This window comes from Microtus pennsylvanicus, chromosome 2 (genome assembly GCF_037038515.1).
Source record: "Microtus pennsylvanicus isolate mMicPen1 chromosome 2, mMicPen1.hap1, whole genome shotgun sequence".
NCBI lineage: Eukaryota > Metazoa > Chordata > Mammalia > Rodentia > Cricetidae > Microtus > Microtus pennsylvanicus.
In genome coordinates, this window is record NC_134580.1 from 93898541 (window position 1) to 93911478 (window position 12938).

General features: G+C 40.1%; 1 protein-coding gene across 5 annotated transcripts in view; it reads left to right on the forward strand.

The window, feature by feature from the left end:
• The first annotated feature begins 235 nt into the window (after window positions 1-235).
• Cdin1 (CDAN1 interacting nuclease 1) overlaps window positions 236-12938 on the forward strand; it is a 240042-nt gene continuing 227339 nt past the window's right edge. For all 5 annotated transcript variants that reach the window (XM_075961757.1, XM_075961754.1, XM_075961758.1 and 2 more), the window contains exon 1: window positions 236-527. In XM_075961757.1, coding sequence (XP_075817872.1) covers window positions 427-527 — 101 coding nt within the window. In that variant the 5' untranslated portion in view covers window positions 236-426. The remainder of the gene's footprint in view (window positions 528-12938) is intronic.

Sequence of the window (12938 nt, forward strand, 5' to 3'; positions counted from 1 at the left end):
CAGGACCACGCCCCTGGTTTCTGGCAACTATCAGTGTGGCCTCAGCTTGCTTCGGTGTTCGATCCCAGAGAGGTGACGCCGGGGACACCTGCCCCTAAAAGACTCTAAGAGTCCTCCGCTCGCAGCGGCCGCTTCCGGATTGCTCTGCCCTTACCTAAGATGGCGGCTAGTCGCCTTCGGCCCCGCTTACTGCGGCTGCTCAGTACTCTCCGCTGCGCAAACAGTTCCACAGCCCGCCTCAACCGCGGAGGTGCAGCTTGGGACGCAGCGTGTCTCCGCCCTGCGGTGCAGCTAGGGGGTGTGCTTTGGGGGCAAAGAAGGTAGCTAGGAGTAGGACCCAGGGTCGTGCTACGCTCTGCCTTTCCCTCGCTTCCGGGCACCAAGGCTGCACGAGCCCAGGGGTGATTTTTTTTCCTTGGGCCCAATATGATACTAACCAAAGCCCAGTACGAGGAGATAGCCCAGTGCCTAGTGTCTGTACCGCCCACCAGGCAGAGCCTGAGGAAGCTGAAGCAGAGGTTCCCCAGGTAAGTCCCCAGCCTCCCTCTCACAGTCCTTTTGCCTTCAGTTCAGTTCGGCCACCCTGGCAGTGCTTAGGGGCCACGTGTCACACGCAAATGGGAGGAACATAGTGACAGGTCAGAGGTCATTAGAAAGCTCTCTCCCTTTCATCTGCCTACCATACAGAACACTCTGGAAGACCCCTGGAACCTCTCCCAGTGTTGCAATTGAATTCAAGTCAACAGATGTTTATTGAAAACTTGATCCGTATGGGGTGGGGGGGAGTACACATAGTAGGTGCTTCATAACTGTCCAGCTGTTAATCCAGAGAAACTAGCAGTGGATGATGGGTAAATGGAGTCATTCCAAAGTAAAAATGTGAACTGGAGGCTCAGCAGACTGGCTTGCTGCCTACTTGGCATAGACACCTAGAGATGGTGGATTAAACAGTGGACCCTTTCAGTGTTGCCTCTGGTGACAAACAAGAGAACCAGGCCTAAAGGGGCCTTGTGATGTGGACTGTGCAATGGAAAGATTCTCTATGTAGTCGAGGATTTTAGTATCCCGTGGATTACACTCTTGTGTCTGGCCCTTTCGACCTCCAGGTCTGAAGATTTTTCATGCGCAAACATATTCCCCATGGGTTTGATACTTCTCTCTTCACTTTGCTGTGACATTTTAGGTTTACCCAAGATGCCAGGAAAGGTCTCTTAGAGATTATGTAACATAGATACCTCATCTCAAAGATGTGAAAACAGATGTAAACATTTCTTGAAGGACCTGTTCAAGACAACTAGGTTATCATAGTTAATGTTAAATAACACAGAACATTTTGTTTATATTTTTTATAATTTAAAACCGTATTATGGTATTGAGCATAGTCACCCCTAATGGAGAGCTTTCCTATCCATAATGCATAGTCTCTGACCAGGGATCACCAGAGAGAGATTTCATTGAGAAAGATGAGTTATTGGCTAATAGGTATCAATTCAAATTAGAAGGATATCCTTTATGATCTGATATTTGGTAGACTAATTTTCCTAGTCTCTAAATAGAAAAGCTTTCTTTCCAATATTGTCTATTCTTTCTTTCTTTTTTTTTTTAAATGTTTTTTCGAGACAGGGTTTCTTTGTAGCTTTGGAGCCTGTCCTGAACTAGCTCTCGTAAACCAGGCTGGCCTTGAACTCACAGAGATCCGCCTGCCTCTTCCAAGTGCTAGGATTAAAGGTGTGGGCCACCACCGCCTGGCTTGTCTCTACTTAAGGGTAATAGTTATCCCTTTATAGCTGGATAGCTTTTATCATGGCTGCTGTCCAAGAACTCAGCTGACAAGTTGGAATTTAGTTTTGTCATTAACTTTTTCAGGTCTGCCCATGAGCAGTCAAATGAGTGGTGTCTGATCACCCAAGGGAAAAAGTTTAAGGTGTACATATATGTCAAGTGTATATTATATAGCATATAATACATATGTATATATACACACACTTACATGCATTGCTCAGCAGTTTTGGAGCTTATTGATACTTTGCTTTCATTATGTATACATACTCTTGTTTTTAAAAGAACATTATTGTATATTCTTGGGCCCACTGTGTCAAGGTGTGTGTGTGTCGAGGTGAGGATAACTTCGAGTTGTTTCTTTCCTTCTAAATGGGCTCTGGCAATCAAACTTGTCAGGTTTGGTGGCAAGTGCTTTTATCCACTAAATCATCTGACCAAGTCTACTATTTGTTTTAAATGTATTGTATGGTTATATCTTTAAATATTTACTGAAATATAAATTAAAGCTGAGAAAATAAAAAATACTAAATTTTTTGAAAAATAGTAAGTATATTGCTTGTTAATGTATTTAATGTACAATAGCATAATATACAAATGACATGGTTATATACTTTGCAAATATCTTTAATGTCTACCTTAAATACAAGGAAGCGTGTCTACTTTTACATTGAACTGGTTGTCCTATATTGCTGATTAAAGGGTAGTAAGAGGACTGGGGAGATGGCTCACTGAGGAAAGTGCTTGCTCTGCAAGTCTGAGGAGCTGAGTTGGATCCCCAGCTTCCATGGAAAAGCGGAGTAGCTCAGCAGAGAAAATGCCTCCATCAGATTGCCTGTAGGCATTGTGCTGGGGCATTTTCCTGTTGAGTGATTGATGTGAGAGGGTTCAGCCCACTGTGGGTGGTGCCACCCCTGGGCAGGTGCTCCTGCCTTGTGTAAGAGAGCCAACTGAGAAAGCCCTGGAGAGCAAGCTAGTGAGCATTGTTCCTCATGGTCTCTGCCTTAGTTCCTGTCTTCAGGTTCCTGCCCTGACTTCCTCTCATGATGGCAATAGTAAGTGGAAATAAACTCCCTTCTCTCCAAGTTGCCTTTTTGGTCATGGCAACAGGAAGCCAACTAACATGGAAATTGGCACCAAGCTCACTGAATACTGCTGTGACAGACCTGACCATGTTGTATGGAAGAGGAATGCAATGGAAGGCCTAACACTGAAGAGGTCATGGAGAGACCCTGTCTCAAAAAATATGGGGAAGATATGGGAGCACCACGCGTGCATACATGGGCGAGTGCATCCACACACATGGCCGCTCATACACAGCTATACAGCACCGTAGAAAAAGAAACAAAAAAAAATGCTTAGAAACTCTGTCCACATATGTAGTCAGTCATAAAAGAGAAGAGTAATATAATAGACTTTGTAGATAACTGTGGATTTAAAAGATGCTTGTATTACGCAAAATCTAATGCTGGTTTCTTGAAGGCTGACTGTAATGTGGGATGTGAAAACCCCCGCAAAGGCGTCACCTTTTTGCGTTGGAACTTGCATTGTAACAAGTGGCCTGTTTTTAACTTCAGTTGGACTTTTCCCCATGGAATATTGGTTTTGAACCACACAAACCTTCCAAATGTTGTCACCTTTCATTCTACAGTATAAAAAAAAAATCGCATTTGCTAATCCCGTCAGTGATCTCATTAGATGTCTGTAAGGTTTGAAGCTGTCAAGCTATGGTGATGGATATGAGCTTTCTAATATTTGAATTTTCCCTTGAAAGCTCAAATTTTATCATTGGCAACACATGCTATTAGTTGTTTTTCTTGAAATGACAGGCTCACGTCATTTATGTTTGAGAAAACGTCTGCCAGATACCCAAATCTGAATAATCATATTTTGTTCATTGTTTATTCAAGTAAGAATTGTATTCCTTGGAAAAAGTGGCTAGCTCAGCTCTTTTGTCAGTTGCATTCCTCCGTGGAGACACCACCGTATCTTTAAAATGGTCTTTATATTTCTAAATCCTGCATACAGAATTTTAAAAGGATGAGAATTAATATCAATTAGTGACTGTTCTGAAGTGAAATACCCTATTTATTTATTTGTTTGTTTGTTGTTTTGTTTTGGTTTGGTTTTTTAAGACAGGGTTTCTCTGTGTAGCTTTGGTGCCTGTCCTGGTACTCACTCTGTGTAGCCTAGGCTGTCCTTGAACTCACACAAGTGCTGGAATTCAAGTTTGTTTGTTTTTGAGACAGGGTTCCTTTGGCTAGCCTTGGCTGTCGAGGAACTTGCTTGTTAACCAGGCTGGTCTTGAACTCACAGAGATCTGCCTGCCTTTGCCTCCCTAGTGCTTGGATGAAAGGTGTGCTCCACCACTGCCTGGCCAGTTTTAAATTTTTTTTTTTATGCTGTGTCGTGTATGTGAGTTTGAATATGACTGCAGTACCCCTGCCTCAATTTCTTCTGTTTGGAAGTTTAAAAGCTATCGACTTGATGGGTACTGAGCGTGGGAGGAGTCCAAGGCAGGGTAGGTGGAAGGGCTCGCAGAAGGGAAAGTGGTATAATTCTATTTCTATTAAAATCACATTGGAAAAAAAAGGAATTGGAAGTTTATCCTCTCTAGTATACAATCGGCACAAATGCCAATAGACTAGAAGGGGGGAAGTAATATTTTTGTAAAAATTAGTTCTGACCTTGTAGGCCCCTGAGAGGGACTTAGGGATACCAGGAAGCCACTGGCTGTTTGAAATCAAATTTGGTAATATACAATATGTGGGAGTTGACAAAGGACTACCAAGAAGATTGCTAATTTTTCCATCTGCAGAACATGGGAATCTCTGTCTCTGAAACTTTTGCCAACCCTGAGCAGAGTCATTATTCCAACTGTTCTGTCTTGAATTAAGAATGACTGAGTAATTTGAGATTATATTAGCTTCTTTTTTCTTTTTTTCTCATTTCTGGGGATCAAATCCAGGTTCTTATCCAAGCAAAATGATAATCTATCATTGGGCTTTACCCACACCTAGTGTTCTCAAATTATAATACATTGTAGGTTATTTCAATAGTTTTTGTCTGTTTAATTCTCTTTTTGCATTAATGGAGCCACTTGGTGTTCTATACCTATCTTTCTACTGGAGTGTTTGCTTTTATGAAATTTGTTATTATTATTTGTTGGGTGTGCTGATGTTAAAGATGTTGATTTTGTTTTTCTTATCTTTTTTGTTGTAGATGTTTTCTAGTTTGCTTTTACGTATTCTGAATTTAACTTCCTTAAACTTCAATTTAGTCTTTTTTCTTTTCCTTTTGTTTTTGTATTTTCGATTTTTGAGATAGGGTCTTTCTATATTACATAGTCCTGCCTGTCCTGGAATTCACTATGTAGACCAGGCTAGTCTAGAACTCATAGATCTTCCTCCCAAGTAATGGGATTACTGGCAGTGATGGCTCACGCCTTTAATCCCAGCACTCGGGAGGCAGAGGCAGGCGAATCTCTGTGAGTTCGAGGCCAGCCTGCTCTACAAGAGCTAGTTCCAGAACAGGCACCAAAAACTACAGAGAAACCCTGTCTCGAAAATAAAAAAAAAAAAAAAGAGCTGTCCCTTCACACCTGGCTAGTTTTTTGTTTTGTGTGTCAAGGTCTAGCCCTGGCTGTCCTGGAGTTCACTTTGTAGACCAAGCCTTGAACTCAAAGATCCACCTACTTTTGCCTCTGGAGTGCTGGGATTAAAGGCGTGCACCACCACACCTGGCTTTAAATTCTTGCTATCCCCAGTTGCGGTTCATTTTGTTATACCCTGAGAGGCATAAATGTAAAATGAGTTTTCCCCAGCATTAATTTTATTCTTACTCCATACTTCCTGAGGGAAGACTCATTTCGGTATGTCTTTGCTCTTTTCACTGAAATTGCAAAATTATATCATTTCAAGCCACCTCATTGAGTTGAGGAACTCCTTTTTACCTGTCCTTTCTCAGAATCACCTCCTTAGATAGCAGAGTACTTCCCAGCATGCCCAAGGCTCTGGGTATAGTTCCCAACAATGTTTAAGAAAAAGCAGAATCCTCTATTTATTGTGATGAGGTGGGACTTCGTGATCTTTAATGCTTTATGTTTTGAAGTCTATTTTCTTCTCTGCTGTTTAATAATAGTTGGTGTTTCCGTTCTTAGCATATCAGGTGTGCTGTGTAAGTCTAGAACTTAAAGCTGTTGTCAGGATTGTAGTTAATGTTTATGCTTTTTATTTTATTTCTTGGGTTTCTGATTCAGGAAACCAGTCTCAGTCCAATCAACTGTTCCTCCTAAGATTGTGTTGTATACTTTCCTGTCCAAACATTCTATTTGTATATATTATATGTATCTGTAAGTAGTATTAAACTCAGAGAAAATTTGTAATAGTATTCCAGAGAGTTCTTTATTCCCTCTCCCATAAAAATGTTAACATATTTCACAGCCATTGGACCAGTGGACAGGATTTCAAAATTAATTTTAGCATGATATAGTCAGTTGGTAGGTCTTTTCTGAACTCCACAGTTTTTTTGTTTGTTTTTGTTTTTCCAGGAATCTTCTTTTCCTTTCCTGTTTTTGCATCACACATTGCCATTTAGTTTATCACGTCATAGAAGCTCTCCTATATGTGATGTTTCCTCTTTGTCTTTCATGATTAGGACATCGCTGGAGAGTAACCATCGGTTGTTTTCAAAGAGTACCCCTGTGTCTATGTGCTGTTTGCTTTCTCCTGACAGATTTGTGGTAGGAAGTTTGGACAGCAGCACCCCAGAAATGATATGCCCTTCTTAGCGCATCCTGTCAGCAGCATGTGACTTCACATGCCTTATTGTTGGATGCAACCTCATTTGCTTTGGTGTGGTTGTGGCTGCTGAGCGTCTCTAGGGTAAGGCTGCTGGTACCCCTTTTATTAATTGCCTTTTGGAAATATGCCTGGAGACCTGCCGGTTTCTTGTTTCTCCTCACACATTTCCTGTTTTCCCAGGGAAGTGAGTGTCCATCAGTGGGTATTTCACGAAAATGATCAGTTACATATACCTAATAGTATTCAGTTTTTCCCAGAGTAGTCATCCGACCAGTATCATCCATCGTAATTTTATGGGAAACAACCCTACAAAAAGGCCATGCTTTTCATTGGTATTCTCAGAATTTTCCACCGCTTTGTCTCAGAACATTTCATCTGAAGTAATCCACTTTGTGTTTACTCTCTTTGTGACAGAATTTGGATTAAAAAACCCCCAACAATTAAAATTAATTTGAATACACTATAGTACCAAGAAAACAAATTAAAACACAACTAATAGGTATAAATAATAGAATTACAGAATTTTAGAAATTGAAAGATTTCTTGAGCAGGTTCTATTTATCATCTATCTATCTATCTATCTATCTATCTATCTATCTATCTATCCTCTATCTATTTATTTTGAGATGCGTCTTACTGTGTAATAATGTCTGACCAGTGCTGTCTGTCTGTCTGTCTGTCTGTCTGTCTGTCTGTCTGTCTATCTATCTATCTATCTATCTCTCTATCCATCCATCCTCTATCTATTTATTTTGAGATGTGGTCTTACTGTGTAATAATGTCTGACCAGTGCTAACTCATAGAGATTTACCTTAATAGTGGATCATAAAGGATTCTTATAGAAGATATACATTGGTTGGAATTTTTTTGCTAAGAAACTAAGCCCTCTTGCACATGGTTGAATTTCTTCACCATGCATTGATTATTCAATCGCTATCCAAATAAGTTATATGTAATGCAATTTCTAATTGGTCTTAATACTAAAAACCTAGAGCCAGATATTAGGGAGTGAAAGCTGGAAGATTAGAGAAGCAGAACAGCCAGCCACTAGTTCTTGCCCCTACAAAATCCCCAGGCTGAATGGGGTACCCTGTCTCTACAAGTCCTCAAACTGAATGCTGTCTCTACAAAACCTCAGACTGAATCCTGAGCTCCTGTCTCTTCCCGTTTTATATTCCTCTCTCTACTCAGCCATATCACTTCCCCTCTCCACCTCCCTAGTGCTGGGATTAAAGGTGTGAGTTACCACTGCTTGGCTCTGTTTCTCCTTTAGACTGATTTAATCTTGTGTAGCTCAGAATGACCTAGAACTTACAGAGATCCATCTGCCTCTGTCTCCCAAGTGCTGGGATTAAAGATGTGTGCCACCATTGCCTGGCCTCTGTGACTAACTAGTGTGGCTAGCTCTGCACTCTCATCTTCAGGCAAGCTTTATTTGTTAAAGCACAAACAACATGTCACCACATTTCCCCTTTTTTGTCTAAAATAAAAAAGAAGGTTATAACTAATATAAGAAAAAACTATATATAATAAGTATAATAACTATGTACAATATATACAGGCAATAAGTATATCAACAATGTCTAGTCCATTTATATTTGACAAATTCAGAGAAAATACTTCATTATCTATCATATCTTGATGAGTCCAAAGTGTTATACTTAATTCACTTTCTATCCTAGCTTGCATTACCAAAACTATCTTTTAATGTCTCTTAACCTTATATACTTTACACCTCTTTAGTGGATTTCTTTTCTGAACCTGGTAACAAGGAAAATTATAGCTATAAAGTATTCAACTCCATCAGAGACCTGAGAAGGAAATAATATTACCTGAGTAAGCAGGAAGTGCAAGCAAGTGACTTCTGGAAAATGTGAGAAATGAAAAAAAAAACAGCTGGATGCCTGAACAGTCACCCAAGGTTCCTCTGTAATGTTGGGGCATCCATCTTCAGCCTACAGGCCTAGCATATATGACAGACTTTTCTATGAAGCAGGATTTTTGAAGAACTGTTCCCCCTTGTCTTTGCAAGGTTTGGCTGTCACTCTCTTTTGTGTCCTGCTTGTCCTGCTTGACAGCATACTTTCAGCAGTTGAGGCACAAGAGCACTTTCTTGCCCAGTGGCTTACTTTTGCCAGAAAGAAAGTAAACTCTATGTGGCTTTTCTTCGATACCCATTATCCTCTTTGAAGTAAATTGGTGCTACCAGAACAGACATGTCTCATTGTCATAAAAAAGAATCTTTGTTATTAAAACATCTTAAATGCCATATTACACAGATCTCTGAAGTGTTTGAAGATCACCTGTCTACCTAAAATATATCTGTTTGACCTTGAAAACATACCTAACAAACCTAACAAGTTCAATTGTAATAGCTGACTAACTACTAACCTGTATTTCCTTACTATCCTAAATAGTTGGTTATAATAACTTTCAAGGGATAAAATTTACATTATGTTGTTAAATAAGTTGCATAAGTACAGTACCTTGAACAAGATTAGAAATGTATGTGTAGTATGTTTTAACAAAGTAACCTTAAATTTGTATCATATACAAAAATCTATATCAGTGTAAAATAATTAAAGTTAGTAATTGCTTCTTTGGTTTAAAAGTAAATTCAATATTCTCTCTTTTAATCCTATTTCTATATCCCCCTTTTTCTTTTCAAAGTAGATTCAATAATCTACCCTTATATCTTATTATATTTATATCCCCCCATTTTCTTTTCAAAACAAGAACCCTGAATCTAAGTCCTTTGTTCAACTTTTTCCTTGACCATTACTAATAACAACTTGTAAACAATCACTCAAAACAATGACAAATATCCATACCCAATGAACAACCCAAAACACCCACTCTACCTCTTGGGAATGTGGGCGCCATGTTCTTAATTTCATTTCCTTCTGTCAGCAGGGTGACGGCATCTTTAGGCGATCCCAAAAAGAAAAATTTTTCGTTAATTTTCAAGTCTTGGGAGAGGTAACTATATCATTTGTTGTCTAGTCTCTGCGTAATGGGAACGTGTAGGGCTTGTCTCAAGTCCTGGCTATAGCAGTCTGTGAGGCTGGATCATCTAACCTAGCCACCTACAAATTGGACTGAGCAGTTTGTAGTCCAAAGCCGATCTTTAGATGGTGTCTTTCAGCTTAGTAGTGTTATCTTTGTCCTTGTAGAGCTGTTGTGGGGCCCCACCATCCTTTTGGAAACTTCAAAGGTCACTGTTAGGTGTGGTCATGGTTCACTGCAGGAAACTTAAACATTTTAAATGTCATATGCAGCAGATCTTAGAGAGGTTAAAGGATCAATATTTGTTATGTACATCCAGAGTACAAAAACTTCATTCCTTGTTAAGTGATAGAGACTCAAACCTCAGTTCATGACAGGAAACTAGATGAAGCCTTTTTTACTCCCTTTTCTTGGGACATTTTTTCTGGATGATTTGTTGTTTTTCTTCAGATGTTTTATTTGCCTAGTGATCTTCATATTCCTTAGCTGGATCCTTTGTTGTTGTTGTTGTTTGATTGATTTGTTTGTTTGAGACAGGGTTTCTCTGTATAGCCCTGGCTGTCCTAGAACTCACTCTGTAGACCAGGGTTTGGGGATCATGATTCAACACCAATATCTATACCCTGTTGCTGAATTTTTGCCCTCAGATTCTGGGCTCTGGTTTTTCTAATTATGCCTTCCAGATCTGTAGGTATATTTTTTTCTGTGTTGGATGCAACATCTTCCTATTCTTAACATACTGGCTGGTTTTGCGTGACAACTTGACATGAACTAGTCATCATAAAAAGAAGCCTCAGTTGAGGAGATGCCTTGATGAGATTCGGCTGTAAGGCATTTTCTCATTAGTAATCACTGGGGGAGGGCCCAGCCCATGGTGGGTGGTGCCATCCCTGTGGTGTTGGTCCTTGGTCCTATAAGAAGATGGACTGAAAAAGCCATGGGAAGCAAGCCAGTAAGCAGCACCCCTCTATGACGTCTGCATCAGCTCCTGCCTCTGGGACCTGTTTAAGTTCCTGTCCTGACTTGCTTCAGTGATGCTCAAGTATAAGCCAAACAAATCCTTTCTTCCCCAACTTGCTTTTTGGTCGCCGCAACAAAAACCCTAATTAAGACAGATAGTAACACGGGCAACCATTCATCATAAAAATGACTTCAATTCCTGCTCCAAGTAAAATCTCAAAATTAGTAGTTAAAAACTGTGGCTAGGTCCCGTCTGCTTATACTCTGTGATCTTCTTGAGAACACTATCCATTCCTAACTAGAGTACCAGAGTGAAGGATGGTTCTGCTAGTTGAACTTACTGGTGGACTTAGGGCTCCAGTGTAGCTAGTTACAGACACGACGAAATGTTATTTATTTTATGTTTATTGGAAGTATCCAATAAACTTTTGTCTTTGGAACATCTCCTGTTCCCCACACAGGATGCATTTTCTGGTCTTAGGTCTTCTCATAGGAGTTCTCTGTTGTGTGTGGTCTTGCTTTCTGGAACCATTTGTCCTTAGGGAACCGCTTGGTTCTGTCTCATGTTAGTGTGGTTCAAATCCCCCCCCCCCCCCATTGTAAAAGGAGCCAAATTTTAGAAATAGTAGACGGAAGAAACGAGCTTCAAACTCCAATGGTGTTTTTCTGGAATCTTCCCTTGTTGCTGCTTCCTGGTAAGTTCCTTAAGGTTATGGTGAGCACTAATTAAACCAGAGTAGGGAAGCACTTGACTTGGTGCAGAGCCAACAGAAAGTGTCTGAAGAGTGATTCCTATTAGAATGTCGTCTTTTGTCTACAGTAGATGGCATCTCCGAGTGGTGTCGTTTCAAACGTATGTGCACGAGAGGCAGTAGATTAGCAGAAAATAGAAACATTTATATGGACCAGTTGATTATTTCTGATATTTAATATAATATGTCTTGCATATTTCAGTATTTTGTAGTTGAAAAACTTTTTTTTGTTTTTTTTTTATAAATACAAGTAATATAATCTTATCTCAGTTATACAGAAAATAAGTTACACAGTCAGAAACATCTTACTTGCTGTGAAGAAAAACAACAAAGGGTTCTGCTGGATAGGTAATGCGTTGGGAAGAGTTGGACTTTTCTGTCTTTTAATTTTCTTATTTATTTATTTATTTATTTATTAAAAATTTCTGCCTCCTCCCCGCCACCGCCTCCCATTTCCCTCCCCCTCCCCCAGTCAAGTCCCCCTCCCTCATCAGCCCAAAGAGCAGTCAGGGTTCTCTGCCCTGTGGGAAGTCCAAGGATCACCCACCTCCATCCAGGTCTAGTAAGGTGAGCATCCAAACTGCCTAGGCTCCCACAAAGCATCAGGTTGTTTCCAGGTTCTGGCTATTACAAACAATGCTACTATGAACATAGTTGAGCATGTACTTTTGTTGTATGATAGGGCATCTCTTGGGTATATTCCCAAGAGTGGTATTGCTGGGTCCAGGGGTAGGTTGATCCCGAATTTCCCGAGAAACCGAAACACTGCTTTCCAAAGTGGTTGCACAAGTTTGCTTTCCCACCAGCAATGGATGAGTGTACCCCTTTCTCCACAGCCTCTCCAGCAAAGGCTATCATTGGTGTTTTTTATTTTAACCATTCTGACAGGTATAAGATGGTATCTTAAAGTTGTCTTGATTTGCATTTCCCTGATCGCTAAGGAAGTTGAGCATGATCTTAAGTGTCTCTTGGCCATTTGAACTTCTTCTGTTGAGAATTCTCTGTTCAGCTCAGTGCTCCATTTTATAATTGGGTTGATTAGCGTTTTACTTGATTTACTTGATTAGTCTAGTTTCTTGAGTTCTTTATATATTTTGGAGATCAGACCTTTGTCAGTTGCGGGGTTGGTGAAGATCTTCTCCCAGTCAGTCGGTTGCCTTTTTGTCTTAGTGACAGTGTCCTTTGCTTTACAGAAGCTTCTCAGTCTCAGGAGGTCCCATTTATTCAATGATGCCCTTAGTGTCTGTGCTGCTGGGGTTATACGTAGGAAGTGGTCTCCTGTGCCCATGTGTTGTAGAGTACTTGCCACTTTCTCTTCTATCAGATTCAGTGTTTTCGGGCTGATATTGAGGTCTTTAATCCATTTGGACTTGAGTTTTGTGCATGGTGATAGATATGGATCTAGTTTCATTCTTCTACAGATTGACATCCAGTTTTGCCAGCACAATTTGTTGAAGTTGCTCTCTTTTTTCCATTGTATACTTTTAGCTCTTTTTAGCTTTGAAAGTTTTAAGAATCACAGTGAAGTATTACAATGTATAATTTATCCACAGGGTTGGTTTACATAACTGAAATATTGTTTCTGTAGGCCTTGTTTGTCAAAATTGAATTGAGTAGTGGTGGTTCTTAATTTGTGGTT